Source organism: Phoca vitulina, unplaced genomic scaffold (assembly GCF_004348235.1).
Source record: "Phoca vitulina isolate PV1807 unplaced genomic scaffold, GSC_HSeal_1.0 scaffold52, whole genome shotgun sequence".
NCBI classification, from domain to species: domain Eukaryota; kingdom Metazoa; phylum Chordata; class Mammalia; order Carnivora; family Phocidae; genus Phoca; species Phoca vitulina.
In genome coordinates, this window is record NW_022589755.1 from 857,402 (window position 1) to 879,761 (window position 22,360).

The window sequence follows — 22,360 nt, forward strand, 5'->3', positions numbered from 1 at the left end:
GCATGCTCTCAACTGAGCCAGCCAGGTAACCCCAACATAAAGTTATTTTAAGAGATTCAAAGAGAGGGGCGCCTGGGTGGCTCAGTTAGTTAAGCGACTGCCTTTGGCTCAGGTCATGATCCCAGGGTCCTGGGATCAAGTCCCACATCGGGTTCCCCCTTCTCTGCGGGGAGCCTGCTTCTCCCTCTCCCTCTGCCTGCTGCTCCCCCTGCTTGTGCTCTTTCTCTCTGTCAAGTAAATAAATAAAATCTTAAAAAAAAAAAAGATTCAAAGAGACTGAGTTGCAATGATACCTGTTAAGAGATTTGGTTAAACAATTTGTCTTTGCCAACTCCTTAGGGCTTCTCTCTCAGGAGTTCCTTAAGACCATGGCAGCTTTGGAGGGAAATCTTTTCTGACTGATGTTGGACATAAACTTGTCCTTTATTTTCACAGAGGGCCAGAAGGATCTGTCTCAGCACTACCTGCTCTCAGATGGCTTCCAGGCCAGTAAGCTTTGCGCCAGTATTTTGAGGTGGGTGGAGCTAAGAATGATGTCCCCAAAGTGCACTGGGTTTTGCTCTTTCCTCTACTGTGTCCTGTAACTCCTGCTAAATTCCTTCATTGCTATGAATAGACTGGACCAATAAAAAGGAAAAACAACTACAAAAAAAAAAAAAAAATTCATGGATATTGTTTTTCAGGCATTCTAGAAAGACATATTATCCCAGTACATGCATTCATTTTGTTCTTCATTGACATTACGTGTTCTCACCTCATGGTCTACCAGGTGGCTCCAAAGCACTTCTGTACAGACACGAGTGGAGAACCCAGCACATTCACAGCAACAGCCTTTCCCCTGGACTCTCCCATAAGCAGCACTCTTATCGTGGTGAGCAAAAGTCACATTCACCATTCTCATCCTGGTGAATATGTTTGTTGCTTTTTACTCTCTCCTGTTTTATCTTTTTGAATAACCCTCATTATGAACCTGCACCATGGTCTGATGACCTACACTGGTCTCTTCAGGATCCCTGACATTCATCCCTTTACGCTCTTTGGCAGTGACACTCAGGTCTCAGTTATACTTTGCCTGCTGGGCAACAAAAACAAATGCTCCAAGTGTAGTTCCTGTACTTATCTCTAGGACATCCCACCATTTTTTCAGAAAACTTTATATATTTGTAGGCTCAGAGTTTATGTCGTTTAATATTCTGGAACATTTTGGCGCCTGGGTGGCTCAGTTGGTTAAATGGCTGTCTCCAACTCACGTCATGATCCCAAGGTTCTGGGATCGAGCCCCACGTTGGGCTCCCTGCTCAACAGGGAGCCGGCTTCTCCCTCTGCCTGCCCTCCCCCTGCTTGTGCTCTCTCACTCTCTCTCTCTCTGACAAATAAGTAAAATCTTTAAAAAAATATTCTGGGATATTTTGATTCAAAGGTGAATAACAAAGATCATAACTCTGCTCCATATTGCTTATAGTGTTCAAAACAGGAATGCTACTCATTCAAAAGTAATTTTCTAAGATTGTATAATGTTATTCACTAGAATTCAGGTAATTTTATGACATAACATTGGGAATATTCAGAATATAGGAGTTGAGAGTATAAAACTACTTCTGGGGGCGCCTGGGTGGCTCAGTCCTTAAGCGTCTGCCTTCGGCTCAGGTCATGATCCCAGGGTGCTGGGATCGAGCCCCACATCAGGCTCTCTGCTCTGCAGGAAGCCTGCTTCTCCCTCTCCCACTCCCCCTGCTTGTGTTCCCTCTCTGGCTGTGTCTCTGTCAAATAAATAAATAAAATCTTTAAAAAATAAAAAATAAAAAAAATAAAAAAATAAAACTACTTCTGGTTAGAAATTGATGCTGACACTTAAAAGATTCATTCTAATTACCAAAGCATAGTTGGAGGGGGGAGGGGAGGCTTCATTTGGAGAAAAAAAGACCTGAGAATATTATTCTGAGTTGGAAGGGCACATGTGGAATTCAAAGAAATGAAGGAAGATCGATGTATTTATAGTATAATGTATGATGAGGACAGTGGTGAGAAAAGAAGCATAGTGGGTGAGGCTTTTTCTACCAACTATCAGAGGACACCTGAACTATCAGAATGATCACAACTTTTAGTAAAGGAGATGATGGGTTTGTGAGGGCTTAATCAGGTGGGATAAGTAGTATTGTTTTTTTTGTTTTAAGATTTTATTTATTTATTTGACAGAGAGCACAAGCAGGGGGAGTGTCAGGCAGAGGAAGAGGGAGAAGCAGCCTCTCTGCTGAGCAGGGAGCCCAATGAGGGGCTCAATCCCAGGACCCTGGGATCATGACCTGAGCTGAAGGCAGACCCTTAACCGATTGAGCCACCCAGGTGCCCCTTAAATAGTATTGTTAATGATAAAAATTTAAGTATTTGAATAAATTTATTAAACTTTCCATTTTACCACTTTTTAAATTGGAAGGTTCTTGTTTGTTTTAAATCTTATAAAAGCATTTATAGTATTTAGTGGGAAGCTTTTGGAAATTATGTTTTTATCAAAGTCAGTTTTAGTAATTATTGTGAGCCATTGGCACCTGGATGATACTTTCAAAAAGTTGCTCTTTTTCCTCTTTATTACACGTCTTTAGTAAGTCATTTGCTGTTCATTGCCACTAAAACATTTATTAGTGTAATATTAGTATGTTGAAGTCCTAAGCCAGAATTAGGAGAAAGAGCATTCATAGAGGCAATTAAAGTTAAAGGAAGTCATAAGGGTGGGGCACTACTTCATTAGGACTGATTTCCTTCTAAGAAGAATAGAACATACCCTATGAGTATGTTCATAGGGAAGAAAAGGCCCTGTGAGGGTACAAGAAGATGGCCATCCACAAGCCAAGGAGAGAGGCCTCAGGAGAAACCAAACCTGTTGACACCTTCGTCTTCAACTTCCAGCTTCCAGAACAGTGAGAAAATCAATTTCTGTTGTTTAAGCTACTTCAGTCCATAATATTTTGTTACAGCTGTCCCAGTAGACTACCAAAATTGTCATTCAGTGTGTTCTCACCAAATAAATAAGCTGGACATCCAGAAAGATACAGTTAGGAGACACAATTGATACTATTCTAAAAATGATACAAGGGCACCTAGCTGGCCTAGTCAGTGAGGCATGCGACTTTTGACCTCAGGATTGTGGATTCCAGCCTTACCTTGGGTGTAGAGACTACTTAAAAATTGGGGCGCCTGGGTGGCTCAGTCGTTAAGCGTCTGCCTTCGGCTCAGGTCATGATCCCAGGGTCCTGGGATCGAGTCCCGCATCGGGCTCCCTGCTCAGCGGGAAGCCTGCTTCTCCCTCTCCCACTCCCCCTGCTTGTGTTCCTGCTCTCGCTATCTCTCTCTCTGTAAAATAAATAAAAAAATCTTTAAAAAAAAAATAAAATAAAAATAAAATCTTATTTTAAAAGATTTATTTATTTACTTTAGAGAGAGAGAGCATGAGCGAGAGGGGCAGAGAAAGAGGGAGAATCCCAAGCAGACTCCATACTGAGGGTGGACCTCACAGTTATAAATTAGCTTTTTATACAATTTAGAGGATTTAGTATAGAGCTTCCAATTTTGCTTCCACTTCTGTTGATTTTTGCTTCCAATTGTCAGAATTACTGATGACACAGGTAATGGAGAAGTTTTCTGTGGGAACCAGAAACAAATCCTGCTTGTCCGCCCACTTCAGGGCAGCCTAACATGCTTTTCCTTGCTCTTCTGTTATGGCCCTGTATGGAGTCTTTTTTCTTCTTCCGATAAACACATTAATACAAAACCGAGTAACGCTTCAGGCCATATACATTTGAAGAACAATACCGTCACGTTTCCAGCTATGTGTGAACTCTTTTATGTCTGAACGACTCTATGGAATGAGATGTCATTTAGACAGAGGATGTCGGGACATCTCAAATAAGACTTTTATCCTCGTGGAGCTGGCTGAGCTTTACAGAGTTGAAACAACGTCTGTAAGCCGCGTTTAACAGCGAGCAGAACCCCTCCCCGCTTTGACGGAGGAGCACCAGTAGCATGCCCGGCTGCCGCCTGGACCATCCTCTGCTTGAACGCTGTGAACACCCTTTGCAGCTACTACATTTCCCAGAAGACCCTGCGATGGGAGGCCGCAGTCATGAGCCAATGAGGGACCAACATGAGGGATTTCCGACCGTGCGCATCGCCTCGGGGCGGGACTTCCGGTCCTCATCGTCCTGGTCGTTTCTGCTTCTCGCTGGTTCTTTCACCCGGTCGGAGGTTCCGGAGCTCCGGGTGTGGGTTGTGGTGACGCAACCAGAGAACGGGCGGGAGGAGGCGCTGTCCCCGCCGCACAGACTTGGGTCCGCTGCTCAGCGACGCCTCCCGGGCTGCCCCGTGCCGGGACCGGGACGGGGACCGCCGGTCCGCTCCACCCACAGAGTCCGATGGCGGCGGCCGCGCCCAGGGACCGGGCTCAGGTAAACGCTCGTCCCCCGGGCCCTCCCCGCCGTCCCCCCACCCAGATCCTGAAGGCTCGAGCCACGGCCGGGTGTCCGGGACAGGGAGGCGGCGGCGGGCGGGGGCCCCGTGCGGGAGCGGGCTCGGGGCCGAGGGCGGCTGGGCAGAGGCTGGAGGGGCCTGAGGCGGGAGGATTCTGCCCTCAGGGGACAGCGCGTGAGGCGGAGTCGCGCCTGGACTGCGGGCCGAGGTGCCGGACCTTCGTTCCGAGGGCCCTGGGGGGTCGTGAACAGAAGAGGGACACAGTCAGTGTGAGGGTGTTCACAGCTTTCCAGAAGCGGCTCGAGGGAGAAAAGGTTGGAATGGGGGTGATGAAGACAAGCGGGCACCGGGAGTGGAGTTCTTGTCGGAGGTCACTGAGCTGGAAGGAGGAGCAGTGAGGCGCAGAGGTTTGTCCGTTAACAGCTCACTCGGTTAGCACCTTCTTCCCGCAGTTTCTGGAGGCTGAAAAAGCACTTAGGGCACCCACACAGGGAGGGAGAGGGTCTCCCAGTCCCTCGCTTGCGCTGGCACCACCTCTGTGGTGTATGGGGTTTTGGTAACCTGAAACTTTGACGTATTTTCCCAGCTGTTGGGTCTGGGACCTTCGAGATGCACCAAGTTCAGGGTCCTGAATGCAGGCCGGGGGTTACATGGAGGTGTTCTCGGTTTTGTCAAGCAATGTGAACAGGTGTACAAGGTTATCTCAGGAACAGTTACCAGTTTGCGTAAATGCTTGGAGGCGTGCCTGAGTTAGAAACAGGGTATAGCAGGTCTTCATTCTTTCTATTAAGAACAAAGAGCAGGAGATCAAGAATCAGGCCTGTAATGTGGGCTGCCTGAGAACTTGGGCATCTGTTAGGGACGTAATGGGAAGTTTGGCTAGGAGGAGAGAGTTGGTGGTACTCAGGTTTAACAGGCTCCATCGGGTTGCACAGTGGAGAACAGATTATGGGGTTAAGGGAGGAGACAGGGAACCCAGGAGGAGGCAATTGCTACAATCCAGATGAGTGTTAATGGGTAGGAGTGGTGGCTGTGGAGGTAGAAGAAGGGGTTGGACTTTTGTCCATTTTTTAAGAAGGGCCATGTAGACTTTTGGATGTTGTAGGTGAGGGAGAGAAAGGAGGAGTCAGGGAGGATCTCAGGTTTTTTGGTCTTAGCAGCTGAAGCTATGGAAGGTCCATCAGCTGGGATGGGAAAGTCGGTGGTAGGTTAATTTCCACTGAGAATTTTCTTAAGGTTTTTGGCCCTATTAAGAATTGGAGAAGTTTCAGAGAACTGAGTAAAAGCATCAAATAGGCCGCTGGACACACAGGTCTGGAATCTGGGGAAAGGTCCAGGATAGAGACATCCAAAAGTGATGGCCGTTGTGTGGACCAAGGTGGAGATCTGGATCACATATCGGAGGGGTTGTGCAGGTTGTGGTGTTGTGGTGGTAATGCTGTTAGCGGGTTAGAAGGAAGAGGGTGCATGCCAAGGGAGAACTCTGATAGCGGAAGCAACACGGGAGAGAGGATGACCTGGCAGGTGGCCAAGGCTTCCCTGGGATGAGTGGACGTGAGATGGCTATGTAGACAGAGTAGTAAGTGAATCAAGATGATAGTGAGGCCAGGCCTGTTGTGTATTCACGGCTGTACAGATTCACCAGAATTTTGTGATGAGCTTTTATGGCATCTGTGGTTCAGTCTTGCTGGTGGATAAGGTCTGGGGAAATTTGTTCATTTGTGAGGGTCACTGTGCCTGGGACGGAGACCAATGGGGTTTTGATGTGCTTTCAATGAAGGTTAAGTGGAGAAAGGAGGGTTAGTGCTGCTGTGGGACAGGAAGGGAAGCACAGAAGTGTCAGAGGGTCACGGGTATCTGAAATTTACTTGTGGTTCTGGGTGACAATATTGAAGCAAAGACCACAGGTAGATGGGCAGGCCTTCAAAGCAGCATTTGGGGCTTTCTTTGTCAGTGGGATCCATCAAAGGACAGGGGCTATACTAGATCATGTTTGAAATTTTCAAGCACTCTGGATGCCATGTGCCCAGTGCATGGGTGAGTCCAGGGACATGCCTGTGGTGTGGGGCACGGAGATGACAAAGCTTTGGGAATGCATTTGAGGGATCTGAAGATGTGAGAGAGGTTTGGTCTACTGAATGATATGCACACAGGGAGAGTAAGTATGAGCTGAGGGCCCTGGGGCCCTGGTATTGGGAACCTCAGGGTGAAGCATGAGCCCACGTGGCTATTTCTTGTATGTACAATCTGTGAGCTGTAGGGGAATTGCTTGGTAGGAGAGATGGGGCCCTGCAGACCAGGCCCAAAGCTTACCTGACATTTATCTGCCCCCCTGCCTGTTGTTGCTGAGGGCTGAATATAGTGATGAATGGGATCATGAGGAGAGAACAGCCATCAGTGGCTCTAAGGCCTGGTATCTCCTCTGGGGTGGGGAGCTCCGGAAGAGGATAAATGTGGAGTAGATGTATGGGAGATGGAGTGTGGGTTCTCAGAGAATGTTCATGGTTTTATCCGTCCCATTCTTGATAGGGTGGCGTGACCTTTGAGGATGTTGCTGTGTACTTCTCCCAGGAGGAATGGGGTCTCCTTAATGAGGCTCAGAGATGCCTGTACCTGAATGTGATGCTGGAGAACTTTGCACTTATATCCTCACTGGGTAAGACCCTCCCCCTCCCCAGTGGTGTAAACTAGGTTTTGCATTACCCCATACTCCTCTTTTCCCAGGGGGTGCTCTGTCCTTTTTAACATGTGGACCATAAGTGCTGCTTGCTTCAACAGTTTCTTGGGTAGTTGCTGTCTTTGGTAGGGCTGTGTTTTTGCACCTCCCTTTTTTCTCCCCAGAGGCCCAGTACTGTCTGTACTGAACCCTCAGAGGAAGAATTTGAGTTGAGTAGTCTTGCAGTGAGGCTAGTGGATGGCATCTTGTTTGTCCTCTCCCTGGCCAGGTCATCTCTCTAGGTCTATGTTAGTTTTGTGTCCCTGGTTTTGTTTCCTTTTTTTATCTGACATTTCATTGTGCTTCCCTATGCTGGGGATTGCAGATATTATCATGGTCATTACCTACCTGGACCATGGACTGTTTTTTTAAGACTGTCCTGTACTGTTGTGTGTATAGTGTTCTGATTTCTTTCCTTTTTTCTTTTTATCAGCTTTATTGAGATGTAATTGACAAATAATATTGTATATATTTATTTTTAAAGTATACAGTGTTATGACTTGATATTGATATACATTATGAATGTATTACATTCATACGTTCAAACAACTTAACATATCGATCACTTTACGTATTTACCTTTTTTGGGTGTGTAAAAACACTTAAGATCTATTCTCTTAGCAATTCAAGTATACAACTCAGCATTATTAACTGTAATCACTATGCTGTACATTAGATTCACAGAACTTAATCAGCTTGTAACTGACCAGTATCTCCCTGTTTCCTGTAGTCCCCAGCCCCTGCCATTCTACTCTCTGTTTCTGTGGGTTGAACTTCTTTTTTTGTACAAAAAAATATTTTAATACCTTTAAAATTCAAATTTTTCTTTAAAATCATTCATGAAAAAGATTCTCAAGTCAGAATTAACAGCTCAATTAGTCAAGCATCAGGAAGCTACAGTACAGCTATTTATATACAAAGAGGCATCTTTTCCCCAGTCACTTCCTTCTAATGTCTCTGTTTCCAGAATTGTACAGACTCTTTTTTTTTTTTTTTTAAGATTTTATTTATTTGACAGAGAGAGACACAGCGAGAGAGGGAACACAAGCAGGGGGGAGTGGGAGAGGGAGAAGCAGGCTCCCCGCTGAGCAGGGAGCCCGATGCGGGGCTCGATCCCAGGACCCTGGGATCATGACCTGAGCCGAAGGCAGATGCTTAACGACTGAGCCGCCCAGACGCCCCAGAATTGTACAGACTCTTTTGCTTCTCTCCACTCCCCATGCCACCGTTACCTTCAGATCATGAAAACTGAATCTGTTGAACACCAGAAATCTGTTGATATGACATTGTATAAACCATAACATTTTGTTGTTGACCCTCTGCAATGATGAAGCCAGCTGGTGACTGGTTAGTAAATGAGGAGTCTGTAAGTTCTTCCCTTAGTCCATCTGTAGCGGTGACTGTTGCACCAATTCCTTTCTCTCCTTTCCTAGCCTCTCTGAATTTCTGAAGGTATAATTTTAGAGGTTCCACGTAACTGTCAGAGCATAAGGTCAGCATGGCAAAGAGAGTATCTTCTCTCTTGATTGTCCTCCGTTTCTCTTGATGGCATTTTTCACTTGCTTCAGATGTTATAAAGCTGATGAACTCACACATTGTTGAACATAGTCTTTGACATCTTTTACAATCTTTCCCGTTTGAGGTATGGCATTTTTCATTATCCTTGCTACATTTGCAATTGGAAGATAGATATCTTGTTCTCTGAAACTTTCTTTTGAACCATTTGTGTCTTCATGATCATTCATGCCGTCCTCAGTATCCCCACGAGGCTGTATCACATGGTGGCTTCCTCGATGTAGTCCGCAGAGCTGGCCAGTTGGAGCACTGTCGCCATCCGTGGTCATGACGTACTGTCAGAACTCTGTTGTCAGTGGTGTTCGGGACACCTTTCTAAAAAGGGGTCTAATCTTTGCCCAATTTCAACCTTGCAAGTCCAGGGACTGCAAGCCGCCAGATGGGTGCATTCTTTATGTGTAAGCCAGACTGCGGGGAAACCAAATCCACTCCTTCCTCCTGGGCACCTCGCTTCCTCCCCACGAAGGTGCTTGGGCTGGCCCTGGCCCCGGCCCCACCGCCCGGGCCGGCCGGCTGTCAGTACCCCCGGGGCAGGGCGGCCCCCCCTGGCGCGCATCCCCTGACTCACCCCCCCCCCGGACCCTGGGCCCGCGCCCAACGCCTGCTAGCCACCCACCCACCTGGGGCACCAGGGCAGACAAAGCTGCCCTGCCACGCCCCCTCGAGCAGGCCAGTGGGCCGGGGAGCCGCGGGAGGGGGGCACCCCTGGGGACTCCGTGAGGCAGCCTGGCCAAGAGCGCAGGGTCGGGGACGCCGGGGACAGGGCCCGGGCCAGTGCCCCCGTCCGGCTCCCCTCACAAAATGGAGCCGGCCTGGGCGCCGCCTCCAAGGCCGGGAGCTCGGTGGTGGTGGCCTGGCCTGCATCCCGCCGCTCCTTGGCACAGAGCACACAGAGCCTGCTCCCTCGCTGGGCCCGCAGTGGGAGCGGCCTTGCAGGTGCCATCTGGCCGGCCCCAGGTGTGTGGGAGGGAGGCGAGTGACCCTGGCCACGCTGGCGGCGGAGACAGCCTTTTTTTTTTTTTTTTTTAATTCCACATATAAGTGATACCATATGGTCTTTTGTCTTGCTGACTTACTTCACTTTGCATTTTGTCCTCCAAGTTTATCCATGTTGTCATAAATGCATGATTTCCTTTTTTACAGCTGAATAATACTCCATTGTGTATATATACCAGGCTTTATTTGTCATTCATCCATAGAAAGATACTTATGTTGTTTTCATTCCTTGGCTATTGTGAATAATGCAGTAAACACAGGGGTGCAAATATCTCTGCGACATACTGATTTCATTTCCTTTGGACATGTACAGAGAAGTGGAATTGTTGAACCATATTGTAGTTCATTTTTAATTTTTTTTAAGATTTTTAAATTATTTTTAAGTAATCTCTATAGCCCACATGGGGCTCAAACACAATCCAGAGATAAAGAGTTGCATGTTCTTTGGACTGAGCCAGCCAGGCACCCCTATTTTTAATTTTTTAAAGATCTTCCATTCTGGGGGCGCCTGGGTGGCTGAGTTGGTTAAACCGCTGCCTTCAGCTCAGGTCATGATTCCAGAGTCCTGGGATCGAGCCCTGCATCGGGCTCCCTGCTCATGCAGGAACCCTGATTCTCCCTCTGCCTGCCGCTCCCCCTGTTTGTGCTCTTTCTCTCTCTCTCTCTCTCTCTCTCTCTCTCTCTGTTAAATAAATAAATAAAAATCTTTAAGAAAAAAAAAAGATCTTCCATTCTGTACCACTGTCTATACTAATTTATTTATTTATTTATTTTTTTAAATAATCTTTTTTTTTTTTAAAGATTTTATTTATTTGAGAGAGAGAGAATGAGAGACAGAGAGAATGAGGGGGGAAGGGTCAGAGGGAGAAGCAGACTCCCTGCTGAGCAGGGAGCCTGATGCGGGACTCGATCCCAGGACTCCAGGATCATGACCTGAGCCGAAGGCAGTTGCTTAACCAACTGAGCCACCCAGGTGCCCCTGTCTATACCAATTTAGCTTACCGACTGTATATAAGGGTTTCTTTTCTTCACATTCTTCACCAACAGTTATCTCTTTCTTTTTGATAATAGCCATCCTAATAGGTGTGAGGTGATATTGTGATTTAGATTTGCATTTTTCTGGGGTGCCTCGGTGGCTCATTCGGTTAAGTGGTTAAGTATCTGCCTTTGGCTTGGGTCATGATCTCAGGGTCCTGGGATCGAGCCTGGCGTGGGGCTTCCTGCTCAGCGGGGGTGTCTGCTTTTCCGTCTCCCTCTGCCCCTCCCCCTGCTTGTGTTCTCTCTCTCTCTCTCAAGTAAATAAAATCTTTAAAAAAATAGATTTGCATTTTTCTGATATTAGTGATGTTGAGCATCTTTTCATGTACATGTTGGCCATTTGTGTGTCTTTGGATAAATGTTTATTGAGGTCCTTTGCCTATTTTTAATTGGATTATTTGGTTTTGTTGTTGTTATTGTTGAGGATGTTTTAAGATTTTTACTTGACAGAGAGTGAGAGAAAACACAAGTGGGGGAGAGGCGGAGAGAGAAGCAGGCTCCCCGCTGAGCAGGAAGCCAGACATGGGGCTCAGTCAAAGGACCCTGGGATCATGACCTGAGCCAAAGGCAGACGCTTAACCGACTGAGCCACCCAGGTGCCCCTGTTGTTGAGTTTTAGGAGTTCTTTATATATTCTGGATATTAACCTCTTGTCAGATCTTTTGCAGATATTTTCTCCTATTCCTTAGGTTGTCTTTTCATTTTGTTGTTTCCTTGCCATGCAGAAGTGTTTGGGTTGATACAGTTCCACTTGTTTATTTTTGCCTTTGTTGCCTTTGCTGTTGATGCCATATCCAAAAAATCACTGGCAGCACCAATGTCAAGGAGCTTTTTTCCCTGTGTTTTCTTCTAAAAGTTTATAATTTCAGGGGCACCTGGGCGGCTCAGTTGGTTGGGCGTCTGACTCTTGGTTTTGGCTCAGGTTGTGATCTTATGGGTTGTGGAATTGAGCCCTGTGTTGGGCTCCGTACTTGGCAGGGAGTCTGAATTTTCTTTCCCTCTTCCCCTCCCCCCACTCACTTCAGCATGTGTGTGCGCTTGCTCTCAAATCTTTAAAAAAAAAATAAATAAAAGTTTTATAATTTCAAGCCTTATGTTTAAGTTCTTACTCCAACTCAAGTTAATTTTTGTGAGTGGTGTAAGATAAGGGTCCAGTTTCCTTTTTTCTTCTTTTTTTTATTGGTAGCACTAGGATTTATTAAGCTGTGTCTTAGTAAAGGCCCTGGGGCTTGCCCATGGTGCTCTTAATGTATAAAGCTCAGATGTTCTGCCAGTTCTTCTTGAGCCTTGACACCAGGAAATTGATAGTTAAGTGGATGTTGTACACAAGCTCATCATCTGTCATCTTCATATGGCCAGTAGCCACTGCCAGACACAGGACCTTCTTCGTCTGGAGTTTGCTGGTGGACTTAACTTCATTCACTTTGGCCACGTGTTCTCATTGGGAGTCAGCAAGGAAGGGAACTTGTCAGCCTTATGCAGGCCTCAGCCCAGGGTTTCTGGGATCTGCTTGATCAGAGATTTTGAAGGCAAAAATGCATCATATTTCTTGGCCAGCTTCTTGAATAATTTTTTTAATTCTTGTTGAGTTTCTTCAGCGCCTCAGTGTCTATATGGAGAATATCCACAGCCTTGGCCTCATCACAGTGCTGCTGGTCCCCCAAAATACATATGGAAAACTTGGGGCGGGGAGTGGATGTAAGCCCAGAGTGTCCACACTCACCGGCAGCTGGTCTAGCTTCCCAAACTAGCTGGCGGGCTTGGCCAAGTTTTCCCCACACCTTCCCTCTTATTTTAAGACCCAGGGTGGAGGTCCCCTTTTTTTCTTTTTCCATGCGGATATCCAGTTTTCCCATCACTATTTATTGAAGAGACTGTCCTTTCCTCACTGTGTGTTTTTGGTGTCCTTGTCAAAGATTGGTTGACCATGTGTGCATGGGTTTATTTCTGGGCTCTCTATTCTGTTCCATTGGTCTGTTTTTATGCTAGTACCATACTGTTTTGATTATTATAGCTTTGGAATATTTTGAAATCAAGAAGTGTGATGTCTCCAGCTTTGTTCTTTTTCAAGATTGCTTTGGCTGTTTGGAGTTGTCTGGTTCCATACAAATTTTAGGACTGTGTTTTCTATTTCTGTGAAAAACGTCAGTGGAATTTTGTTATGGATTGCATTGAATCTGTAGATTGCTCTGGGCAGATTGCTGTGAGTAAAATGGACATTTTAACAATATTCTTCCGATCCAAGAACATTGGATATCTTTCCATCTGTCTTCACTTTTCTTTCATCAGTTTCTTATAATTTTTAGGATATAGATCTTTCACCTCCTAGGTTAAATTTCTTTGAGTATTTTATTCTTTTTGATGTTATCTTAAGTGGGATTGTTTTCTCAATTTTTTTTTCAGATAATTTATTATTGGTGTATATAAATGCAGCTTAGTTCTGTTTATTAATTTTTTTAAATCCTGCAACTTTACTGAATTCATTTATTTAATAGTGTTTTGGTAGATTCTTTTTTTTCTTTTTTAAGATGGAACATTGCTTGATAGATTTTTTTTTTTTTAAGATTTTATTTGTTTGCCAGAGACAGAGAGAGCATAAGCAGGGAGAATGGCAGGCAGAAGGAGAAGCAGGCTCCCTGCTGAGCAAGGAGCCCAGTGTGGGACTTCATCCCAGGACCCTGGGATCATGACTTGAGCTGAAGGCAGACACTTAACCAAATGAGTCACCTAGGCGTCCCAGTGTTTGGTGGATTCTTTATAGTTTTCTATATGTAAGATTATGTCATCTGCAAACAGATAATTTTACTTCTTCCATTCTGATTTGGATACCTTTTATTTATTTTTCTTCCTTAATTATTCAGGGCTAGGATTTCCAGTGCTATGTTGAATAAAAGTGGAGAGAGTGGGCACCTTGTCTTGTTCCTGATGCCACAGGCTGGGGGCGAGGGTGGCGGGGAGAGGGAAACTTTTAGCTTTTGATCATTGAATATGATGTTAGCTATGGGGCTGGCAGATATATTGAGGTTGTTTGCTTATATATCTAATTTGTTGGTGATTTTTTATCATGAAAGCATGTTGAATTTTGCCAGATGCTTTTTCTGCATCTGTTGATATGGCTGTATGATTTTTACCCTTTAAACTGTTATTCAGTTATGGTGGTGTATCATGTGTATTGATTTACACATGTTGAACTATCCTTGCCTCTCAGGGATAAATCCTGATTGATTGTAGTATATGATGCTTGTAATGTGCTTTGGGATTTGGTTTGCAAGGATTTTTTTTTTTTTTTAAAGAGTTTTGCATTTATGTTCATCAGGGATATTGGCCTGTAATTTTCTTCTCTTGCGTTGTCCTTAAATGCCTCTGATATCAGGGTAATGCTGGCCTTACAAAGTGAGTTTGTAAGTTTTCCCCCTTCAGTTGTTTGGAAGACTTTAAGAAGGATAGTGGGGATGCCTGTGCATCTCAGTCTGTTGAGCATCTGACTGTTGATTTCAGCTCAGGTCATGATCTCAGGGTGGTGAGATCCAGCTTGGCCTGGGGCTCCATGCTCAGTGAAGAGTCAGCTTGAGATTCTCTCTTTCCCTCTCCCTCTGCCCCTCCCCCTGCTCATGCTCTGTCTGTCTCTCTTTAAAATAAATACATCTTTAAAAAAAAAAAAAGGATGGTGTTAACTCTTTAAATATGTAGTCGGATTCCTTGTGATTCTGTCTGGTCCTGGGCTTTTCTTTGTGGGAGATTTTCTCCTTACCAGTTATGAGTCTCTTCACATTTTCTATTTCATTATTCAGTATTGTCAGGTTGTATGTTTCTTTCTTTCTTTCTTTTTTTTTTTTTAAGATTTTATTTATTTATTTGACAGAGAGAGAGACACAATGAGAGAGGGAACACAAGCAGGGGGAGTGGGAGAGGGAGAAGCAGGCTTCCTGCCGAGCAGGGAGCCCGACATGGGGCTCATCCCAGGACCCTGGGACCATGGCCTGAGCCGAAGGCAGACGCTTAACGACTGAGCCACCCAGGTGCCCGCTTGCTTGCTTGCTTGCTTTTTTTGGTTTGGTAGTTTGTATGTTTCTGTGAATTTATCCATTCTAGGTTATCCAATTTGTTGGCATATAATTGTTCGTTGTAGTCTCTTGATAGCTTGTATCCCTGCAGTATCAATTGTGATGTTTCCTCTTTCATTTCTGAGGTTGAGTCTTTCTTTTTTTCTTAGTCTAACTAAAGGTTTGTCAATTTGTTTATCTTCTCAAAAACCCAACTCTTAGTTTCATGGATCTTTTTCTATTGTTTTTTTAGTGTCTATTTCATTTGTTTCTGCTCTGGTCTTTCATATTTGCTTCTTTCTGCTTTGACCTTATTTTGTTCTTTTTCTCATACGTTGAGGTATTAAGTTCTTTATTTGAGATTTTTCTTTTTTCTTAATGTAGACATTTATTGGTATAAACTTCCCTCTTATAACTTATTTTCTTGCATCCCGTAAGTTTTAATGTGTTACGTTTCTATTTTCATTTGCCTACATAGATTTTTCGATTTCTTCTTTGACCCATTGTTTGTTCAGAAGAATGCTGTTTAAATTCCACATGCTTGTGATATTTTCCAGCTTTCCTTCTGTTAATGATTTCTAGTTTCGTGCCATGTACTTGGAAAAGATACTTGATATGATGTTAGTCTTCTTAAATGTTAAGAATTGTTTCATGGTGTGCCTGGGTGGCTCAGTTGGTTAAGCATCTGCCTTCAGCTCAGGTCATGATCCCAGAGTCCTGGGATCAAACCCCTGCTTGGCTGGGAGCCTGCTTCTCCCTCTGCCCCTCCCCCTGCCCGTGCTTTCTTTCCCTCTCTCTCTCAAATAAATAAATAAAGTCTTAATTTATCTGAGAGAGAGAGAGAGAGATCATGAGCAGGAGGGGAAGGATAGAGGGAGAAGCAGACTTCCCCAATGAGCAGGGAGCCCGATGCGGGACTCGAGTCCAGGACCCTGGGATCATGACCTGAGCTGAAGGCAGACACCTGACTGAGTCACCCAGGCACCCCAAATAAATAATTAAAATCTTAAAAAAAGGGGGGGGGTGGCTGGGTGGCTCAGTCAGTTAAACATCTGCCTTTGGCTTGGGTCATGATCCCGGAGTCCCAGGATTGAGTCCTGCATCGGGCTCCCCACTTAGCAGGGAGTCTGCTTCTCCCTCTGATCCTCTCTCCTCTCGTGCTCTCACTCTCTCTCAAATAAATGGATAGAATCTTAAAAAAAAAAAAAGTTTCATGACCTAACCTGTGAGAGAGTCCTAGAGAATGTTCCATGTGTCCTTGAGAAGAACGTATATCCTGCTGCAGTTGGATGGCACCCTCTGTATATGTCTGTTAGGTGCCTTTGGTATAAGTGCAGCTCAAATCCAACATCTCCTTATTGATTTTCTGTCTGGGTAATCTGTCCATTGTTGATAATGGGTTATTGAAGTCTTCTACTGTTGTTGCATTGCTGTCTATTTCTGTTAGTATTTGCTTAATATATTTTGGTGCTTGGATATTGGGTACATATATACTTGTTATTGTTATAGCATCTTGATGAACTGACTTCTTTATCATTTTATAGAGACCTTTTTTGTCTCTTATGATAGTTTTTGACTTTAAAGTCTACTTTGTTTGACATAAGAATAGTTACCCTGTTCATTTTTGGTTTTCATTTGTATAGTCGTAATTGGGTCCAATAAAGTCATTGTGTACTTCACAAGTGTTTCTTTGTGTTCAGGTTGCTCCTGTCAAACAGAGGCTGCGGAGGCACCCTTTGAACAGAGCATTTCTGTAGGTGTGTCACAGGCCAGGACTCCAAAGGAACCTTGGTCTTCCCAGAAGACCCACCCCTGTGAGATGTGTGGTTCAGTCTTGAGAGGCATTTTCCACTTGGTTGGGCACCAGGGAAAACAAAACAGCCAGAAGCTGTTCAAGTATGGGGCATGTGTGAAACAGATTTATTGTAGTGCAAACCTTCAACAGCATGAGAAACGGCACATGGGAGAAAAACCCTTCAGAAGCAGTGTGGACAGGGCTTCATTTGTGAAGAGCAGCAATTTCCATGATTCAGGAAAGCCCTTAACCTGTGAGGTTGAGAAGGATTTCCTGGCCACCTCAGAACATCAACAACAGGCCACTCATACTGGGGAGAATAAAATCACTGAGTCTGGGATGACTTTTCAAAGCATAAAAAGTCATCGCACCTGGGAAGAATGCAAGAAAGCCGTCGGTCCCAAACACACACTTGTTCAGGACCAGGGTGTCCACACTGGAAGACAGTGTTTTGTGTGCCCTGAATGTGGAAAAACATTCAGGTACAAGTCCTCACTTATGATTCATCAGCGAGTCCACAGTGGTGACAGGCTTCATGTGTGTAGTGACTGTGGAAAATCCTTTAGGGGAAGCTCAACCCTCAGTCAGCACCGAAGAATTCATACTGGGCCAAGGCAGTACAAATGCAGCAAATGTGGGAAATCCTTTAGCCAAAAATTTGTCCTCATTCATCCTCAGAGAAGTCACACTGGAGAAAATTGTTACGTGTGCCGTGTATGTGCTCAGTCTTTTAGCCAGAGCTCCATCCTTATTCAACAACGTACAGTTCACGCTGGAGAAATGAGTTACGAGTGCACTGAATGTGGGAAATCTTTTAGACGAAAATCTGATCTCATTGAACACTGGAGAGTACACACAGGAGAAAGGCCTTATGAATGTAGTGAATGTGGGAAATCTTTTACGTCTAGCTCTGCACTCCGTTATCATCAGAGAATTCACACTGGAGAAAAACCTTATAAATGTAGTGAATGTGGGAAGTCTTTTACCTCTAGCTCTGGCCTCCGTTATCATCAGAGAATTCACACAGGAGAAAGACCATATGAGTGTAATGATTGTGGGAAATCTTTTACCCAAATAAATCACCTTATTATACACCGAAGAGTTCACACAGGAGAAAGGCCTTATGAATGCAGTGAATGTGGGAAATCTTTTAGCCACAAATCTTACCTCTCTCAACACCAGAGAGTTCACACAGGAGAAAGGCCTTATGAGTGTAGTGAATGTGGAAAATCTTTTACCTCTGGCTCTGCCCTCTGTTATCATCAGAGAGTTCACACTGGAGAAAAACCTTATGAGTGTAGCGAATGTGGGAAATCTTTTACCAATGGACCGATACTTATTCGACACCGTAGAGTTCACACAGGAGAAAGGCCTTATGAGTGCAGTGAGTGTGGGAAATCATTTACCCAGAGAAATCACCTCAATATACACCAGAGAGTTCACACAGGAGAAAGGCCTTATGAGTGCAGTGAATGTGGAAAATCATTTACGTCTGGCTCTGCTCTCCGTTATCATCAGAAAGTTCACATTGGAGAAAGGCCTTACGAGTGCAGAGAATGTGAGAAGTCTTTTACCTCTACCTCCGCCCTCCGTTGTCATCAGAGAGTTCACACAGGAGAAAGGCCTTTTGACTGCAGTGAATGTGGGAAATCTTTTAGGGATAGTTCCCAGTTGAATCAACACCAGAGAGTTCACACTGGAGAAAAGCCTTATGAATGTAGTGATTGTGGGAGATCCTTTAGTCAGAATTCATACCTCTCTAAACACCGGAGAGTTCACACTGGAGAAAGGCCTTATGAGTGCAGTGAATGTGGGAAATCTTTTACTTCTGTGTCTGCCCTTGGTTATCATCAGAGAGTTCACACTGGAGAAAGGCCTTATGAGTGTAGTGAATGTGGGAAATCTTTTACCAATAGCTCCATACTGATTCGACATCGCAGAGTTCACACAGGTGAAAGGCCGCATGAGTGCAGCGAATGTGGGAAATCCTTTACCCAAAGAATTCACCTCATTATTCACCGGAGAGTTCACACAGGAGAAAGGCCTTTTGAGTGCAGTGAGTGTGGGAAATCTTTTACCTCTCGTTCTACCCTACATTATCATCAGAGAGTTCACACAGGAGAGAGGCCTTACGACTGCAGTGAATGTGGGAAATCTTTTAGCCGAAAATCTAATCTTTCTCAGCATCGGAGAGTTCACACCGGAGAAAGGCCTTAGGTGGGTAGGAAATGTAGTTTCCTTGTTCAATGTAATGACACCAGAGGAAACTCTTTGTGAGGCACCATTTGTCTGAATTCAATATACTACATCCAAATGCCAATAGTAGAATGATTTCCCTTAAGTTTCAGTTATGTGGAAGCATGTGTGGCTATGTTGCATTTTCTAAACTGCCCAGGGCTCTTTACAGATTTATGTCACTGCCAGTCTGTGGCCAGAGCTTTGTACTTCTACCACCTGGCAAGTCTCCACAACATGCTTCAGTCATCACCCCACTGTGCTCAGGGAAGCTGACTTCTATTCTCATTTGTTGGAGGAAATTAGGAGTAACCTGAGTCCTTAGGGGGACCCAAATTTACTTTTTTCTGACTAATTGGCATGGACCTGACCCATGTAGTCCTAGAGAACATATGAGTTCAGCTGACAGAGAAGGACCACCATTTGCAGGGACATGGTCTCTGGAGATATTTGTGATTAATTTTTCCAGCTTCCAAGTCACTAACTCAACAACTGCTAGCTCCTATTGGTTTGGTTTGTATAATAACAAGTCCTTATTGTTTAAGTCCTCTTTAATCTTGGGTGTTCTATTTACCATGTATGGTGCTTTATAAATATTTTGAGGTCTATAAGCATGAAGGGGTGAACAACATTCATTGGGGTGGGTCTCAAACTTTCTGTGCCTCAAGGGGACAGTACAGTGGCAGAAATTAGCTTACCAGTTTTTGCCAAATTTGTACTGCCCATGGCCTCCTAGGAAAGACTGCAGGGTTTTCTGGTCCTCATTTGAGATTGGATGCTATGAGTTTGGGGAGTCTCAGAGGTCACCCCGAGGAGGAACAGGTTTGAGAACCTCAGGTGCTTCTGGGAGCAGCATGAATTTTTTCCCTTGTTCACAGAGGATATCATGGGAGATGTCAGCACTGTTGAGGGGAGCCCCTTCCCCAGGTCCGGCAAAGAGCCATATGTCCTGATGTCCACAGTTCTGTAGGTGATGGTCATTGGTTGTAAGGCCATAAGGTTCAGGGGAAACCAGAACTGCTACAGAAACATTGGCTTCATAGGGAGTGGAGGAGACCACAGCCAACCAGATGGAATGTGCCTCTTCTAAAAGTGCACCCACAAATGATTCTGCAACAGGGGCTGCGGAGCTGGTGTGTGCACCAATCTGTGGACTTCCAGGTATGGTTATCTTGTATAGCTTATGTCACTGTCATTGCAAATAATGGAAAGGTTTTTTTGGATTCCTGTATCCTCTCAGTGATGTTCACCTCAAGACCATTGCTGCACGGGCAGGAAAACAGATGGAGAAAAGGGGGATCTGAAGTCCAGGGATGTGGCTTTTGTGACCCAGCCAGCAGTCCTTTTGACTCTGGTGGAAAGTCCTTCACTGATCACTATCTTTGCTTTCACTGAGCAAAACTGGCCTCCATAGGGCGAGAATGTGTGGCGAATGTAGGGTTGCAAAACCTATTTTCCAAAAAGAGTTGGACAGGGGTTTCTTATTTTGAATCATTTTGAAAAGCTTTATTAAGTTATAATTTACATGTAATAAACTGTACATACTGGAAATGTAGTCTTCTGTAAGTTTTGACATACTTATGAACCTGGAACATCATAGTCATGATAGTGATCATATGTGTCATTGCATATTTACCTCATGTCCTTTAATAATTTCTCTGCCTGCCTTCCCAGCCCTCCCAAGTCACTATTGATTTACTTTCCGTTATAATAGAAAACTGTATTTTCTATAATTTATATAGTAGGAGTCAAAGGTTTTTTTCTCCTACTTTTATGTTGCATAAATAATTGTAGATGCATCAGTGGTATAGAAGTAGCTCGTTTTTTGTTTTTGTTTTTTGGCTGAGAAATATTCTTATCTTTGATAGCACCATTAGTTTACTCATTAATTTGTTTATGGACATGTGGGTATTTCTAATTCTTGCCTATGGAAAATAAAGTTGGTTCAAACATTTGTGTGTAATTATATGGATATGTGTTTCACTTACCTTTTGTCAATAACTCAGAGTGGAAAGTCTGATTCGTAGGGTAGATAAATGTTTTAATTTAAAGAAATTAGCAAATTGTGATCTAAATTATTATATCTTTTTGTATTCTTACCAGCAGTGTATGAGAGTTGCATTTCCTCCACATCCTAGTGAATGGTTTAGTTTGGTCAGTTGTTCTTAATTTTAACTTTTTTTAAAAAACTGTGTAGTGCTGTCTTAGTGTTTTAACTGCATTTCCCTAAGGAGTCACAATGAGCATTTTTTTCAGATGTGCATTTGCTATCTATATTTTTGCTAAAATGTTCATATCTTCTGCCTATTCTGTGAATTTTGATTATTCTCCTTTTACAAAAAGGTGTGAAACAACAAAGATATATGTTGGAATTTCACTCATTTTGTGGCTTCTTTTCCTTGTGGAATCATTTTTAATACTGGAAGTGTATGTTTTCATTGTTTTCAGTTTTTTTTATGCTATGCATAATGTAATGGACACATACACACTTTTAATCTACATTATTGATGTCTTCTTTGCTTTCTAAAGTCCAGACATTTAATAATACAATAAATCCTTGCTTTGTAGTGTTCACCCCTTTTCCTGGTCTATCATTATGGAGGTTGGTGGGTTGAAGCAGGGCTCTGGGGGCACCAGATAGACTCAGGATGGAGAAGGTGTTTTTTGATTCCCAAAGCCCAACAGAGGAAAAATAAGGCACTGATCAGGATCTCCAAGCCCTGGGTCCAGGCAGCCTGCGCTGGAATCCCAGATCCCCAGGACATGCAGGGAAACCACCCGCCCTCTGTGGGCCTCAGGTTCCTCCTGTGTAAAAGGGTTGTAAGGTGCAGGCTGCTCCATAGCGTTTGCAAGAGATGAAGAGCTGAGGTACCCATTCACTTTGCAGTGGCTGCACCTGTGGCCTCTCTAGGCCTGGGCAACTCCAGCCTCTGCCAGCAACAACATCCCTGGGCCAAGCAATTTTGTTTCCCCAATGCCCTAAAGGCTCTCTACCCCTGGGTGTGTTTGAGAAAGAAATGGGGCTTCTTAGAACCTGCTGACCCACCTGTGGGGGAGGTGGGGCTTCTCCACCCCAGAATCTGGGCAACTTGCCATTGCTCCTTAAGCCTCAGCTCCCTGACTGATACGGAGGTGATGATGGTGCTTACCTTGGCCCCTGTGAGGATTACTAAGACTCACACCCTGAGCACTTACCAGTGTCAGGACTCCAGGGTTTGCGTTGTGAGCATCTTTTCTAATTCTCACAGCAACCTGAGGAGGTGGGAATGGGAATGATTATTGTATTTCTAGGGAAGTCCAGGGTCAGAAAGATGAAGTTGGTTCCCCAAGGTCATATAAGAGACAAGCATTGGATTCCAGAAACTGCATTCAAACCTGAATGACTAGCTCCAGACGTGGGTATGTGTAATCCCTTTAGCACAGCTCCTGAAGCCCTCAGCCCAGGGGAGGTGTACGGCAAGGACAAAGGAGGTACTGCCGCTGCTCTTCACATTGGAATTA

The 22,360-nt window shown here is 44.5% G+C and overlaps 1 protein-coding gene and 2 pseudogenes across 1 annotated transcript; 1 reads left to right on the plus strand and 2 right to left on the minus strand.

The window, feature by feature from the left end:
- The first annotated feature begins 3,428 nt into the window (after positions 1-3,428).
- Positions 3,429-18,933, plus strand: LOC116622099 (zinc finger protein 256-like). The gene is made up of 3 exons (XM_032388289.1): positions 3,429-4,439; positions 6,991-7,117; positions 16,530-18,933. The coding sequence occupies exons 1-3, from the start codon at positions 4,407-4,409 to the stop codon at positions 18,839-18,841; spliced, it is 2,472 nt and encodes an 823-aa protein (XP_032244180.1). The 5' UTR covers positions 3,429-4,406; the 3' UTR covers positions 18,842-18,933.
- On the minus strand, positions 8,295-9,749 carry LOC116622108 (annotated as a pseudogene).
- LOC116622107 lies at positions 11,775-12,640 on the minus strand (annotated as a pseudogene).
- Positions 18,934-22,360: the final 3,427 nt, after the last annotated feature.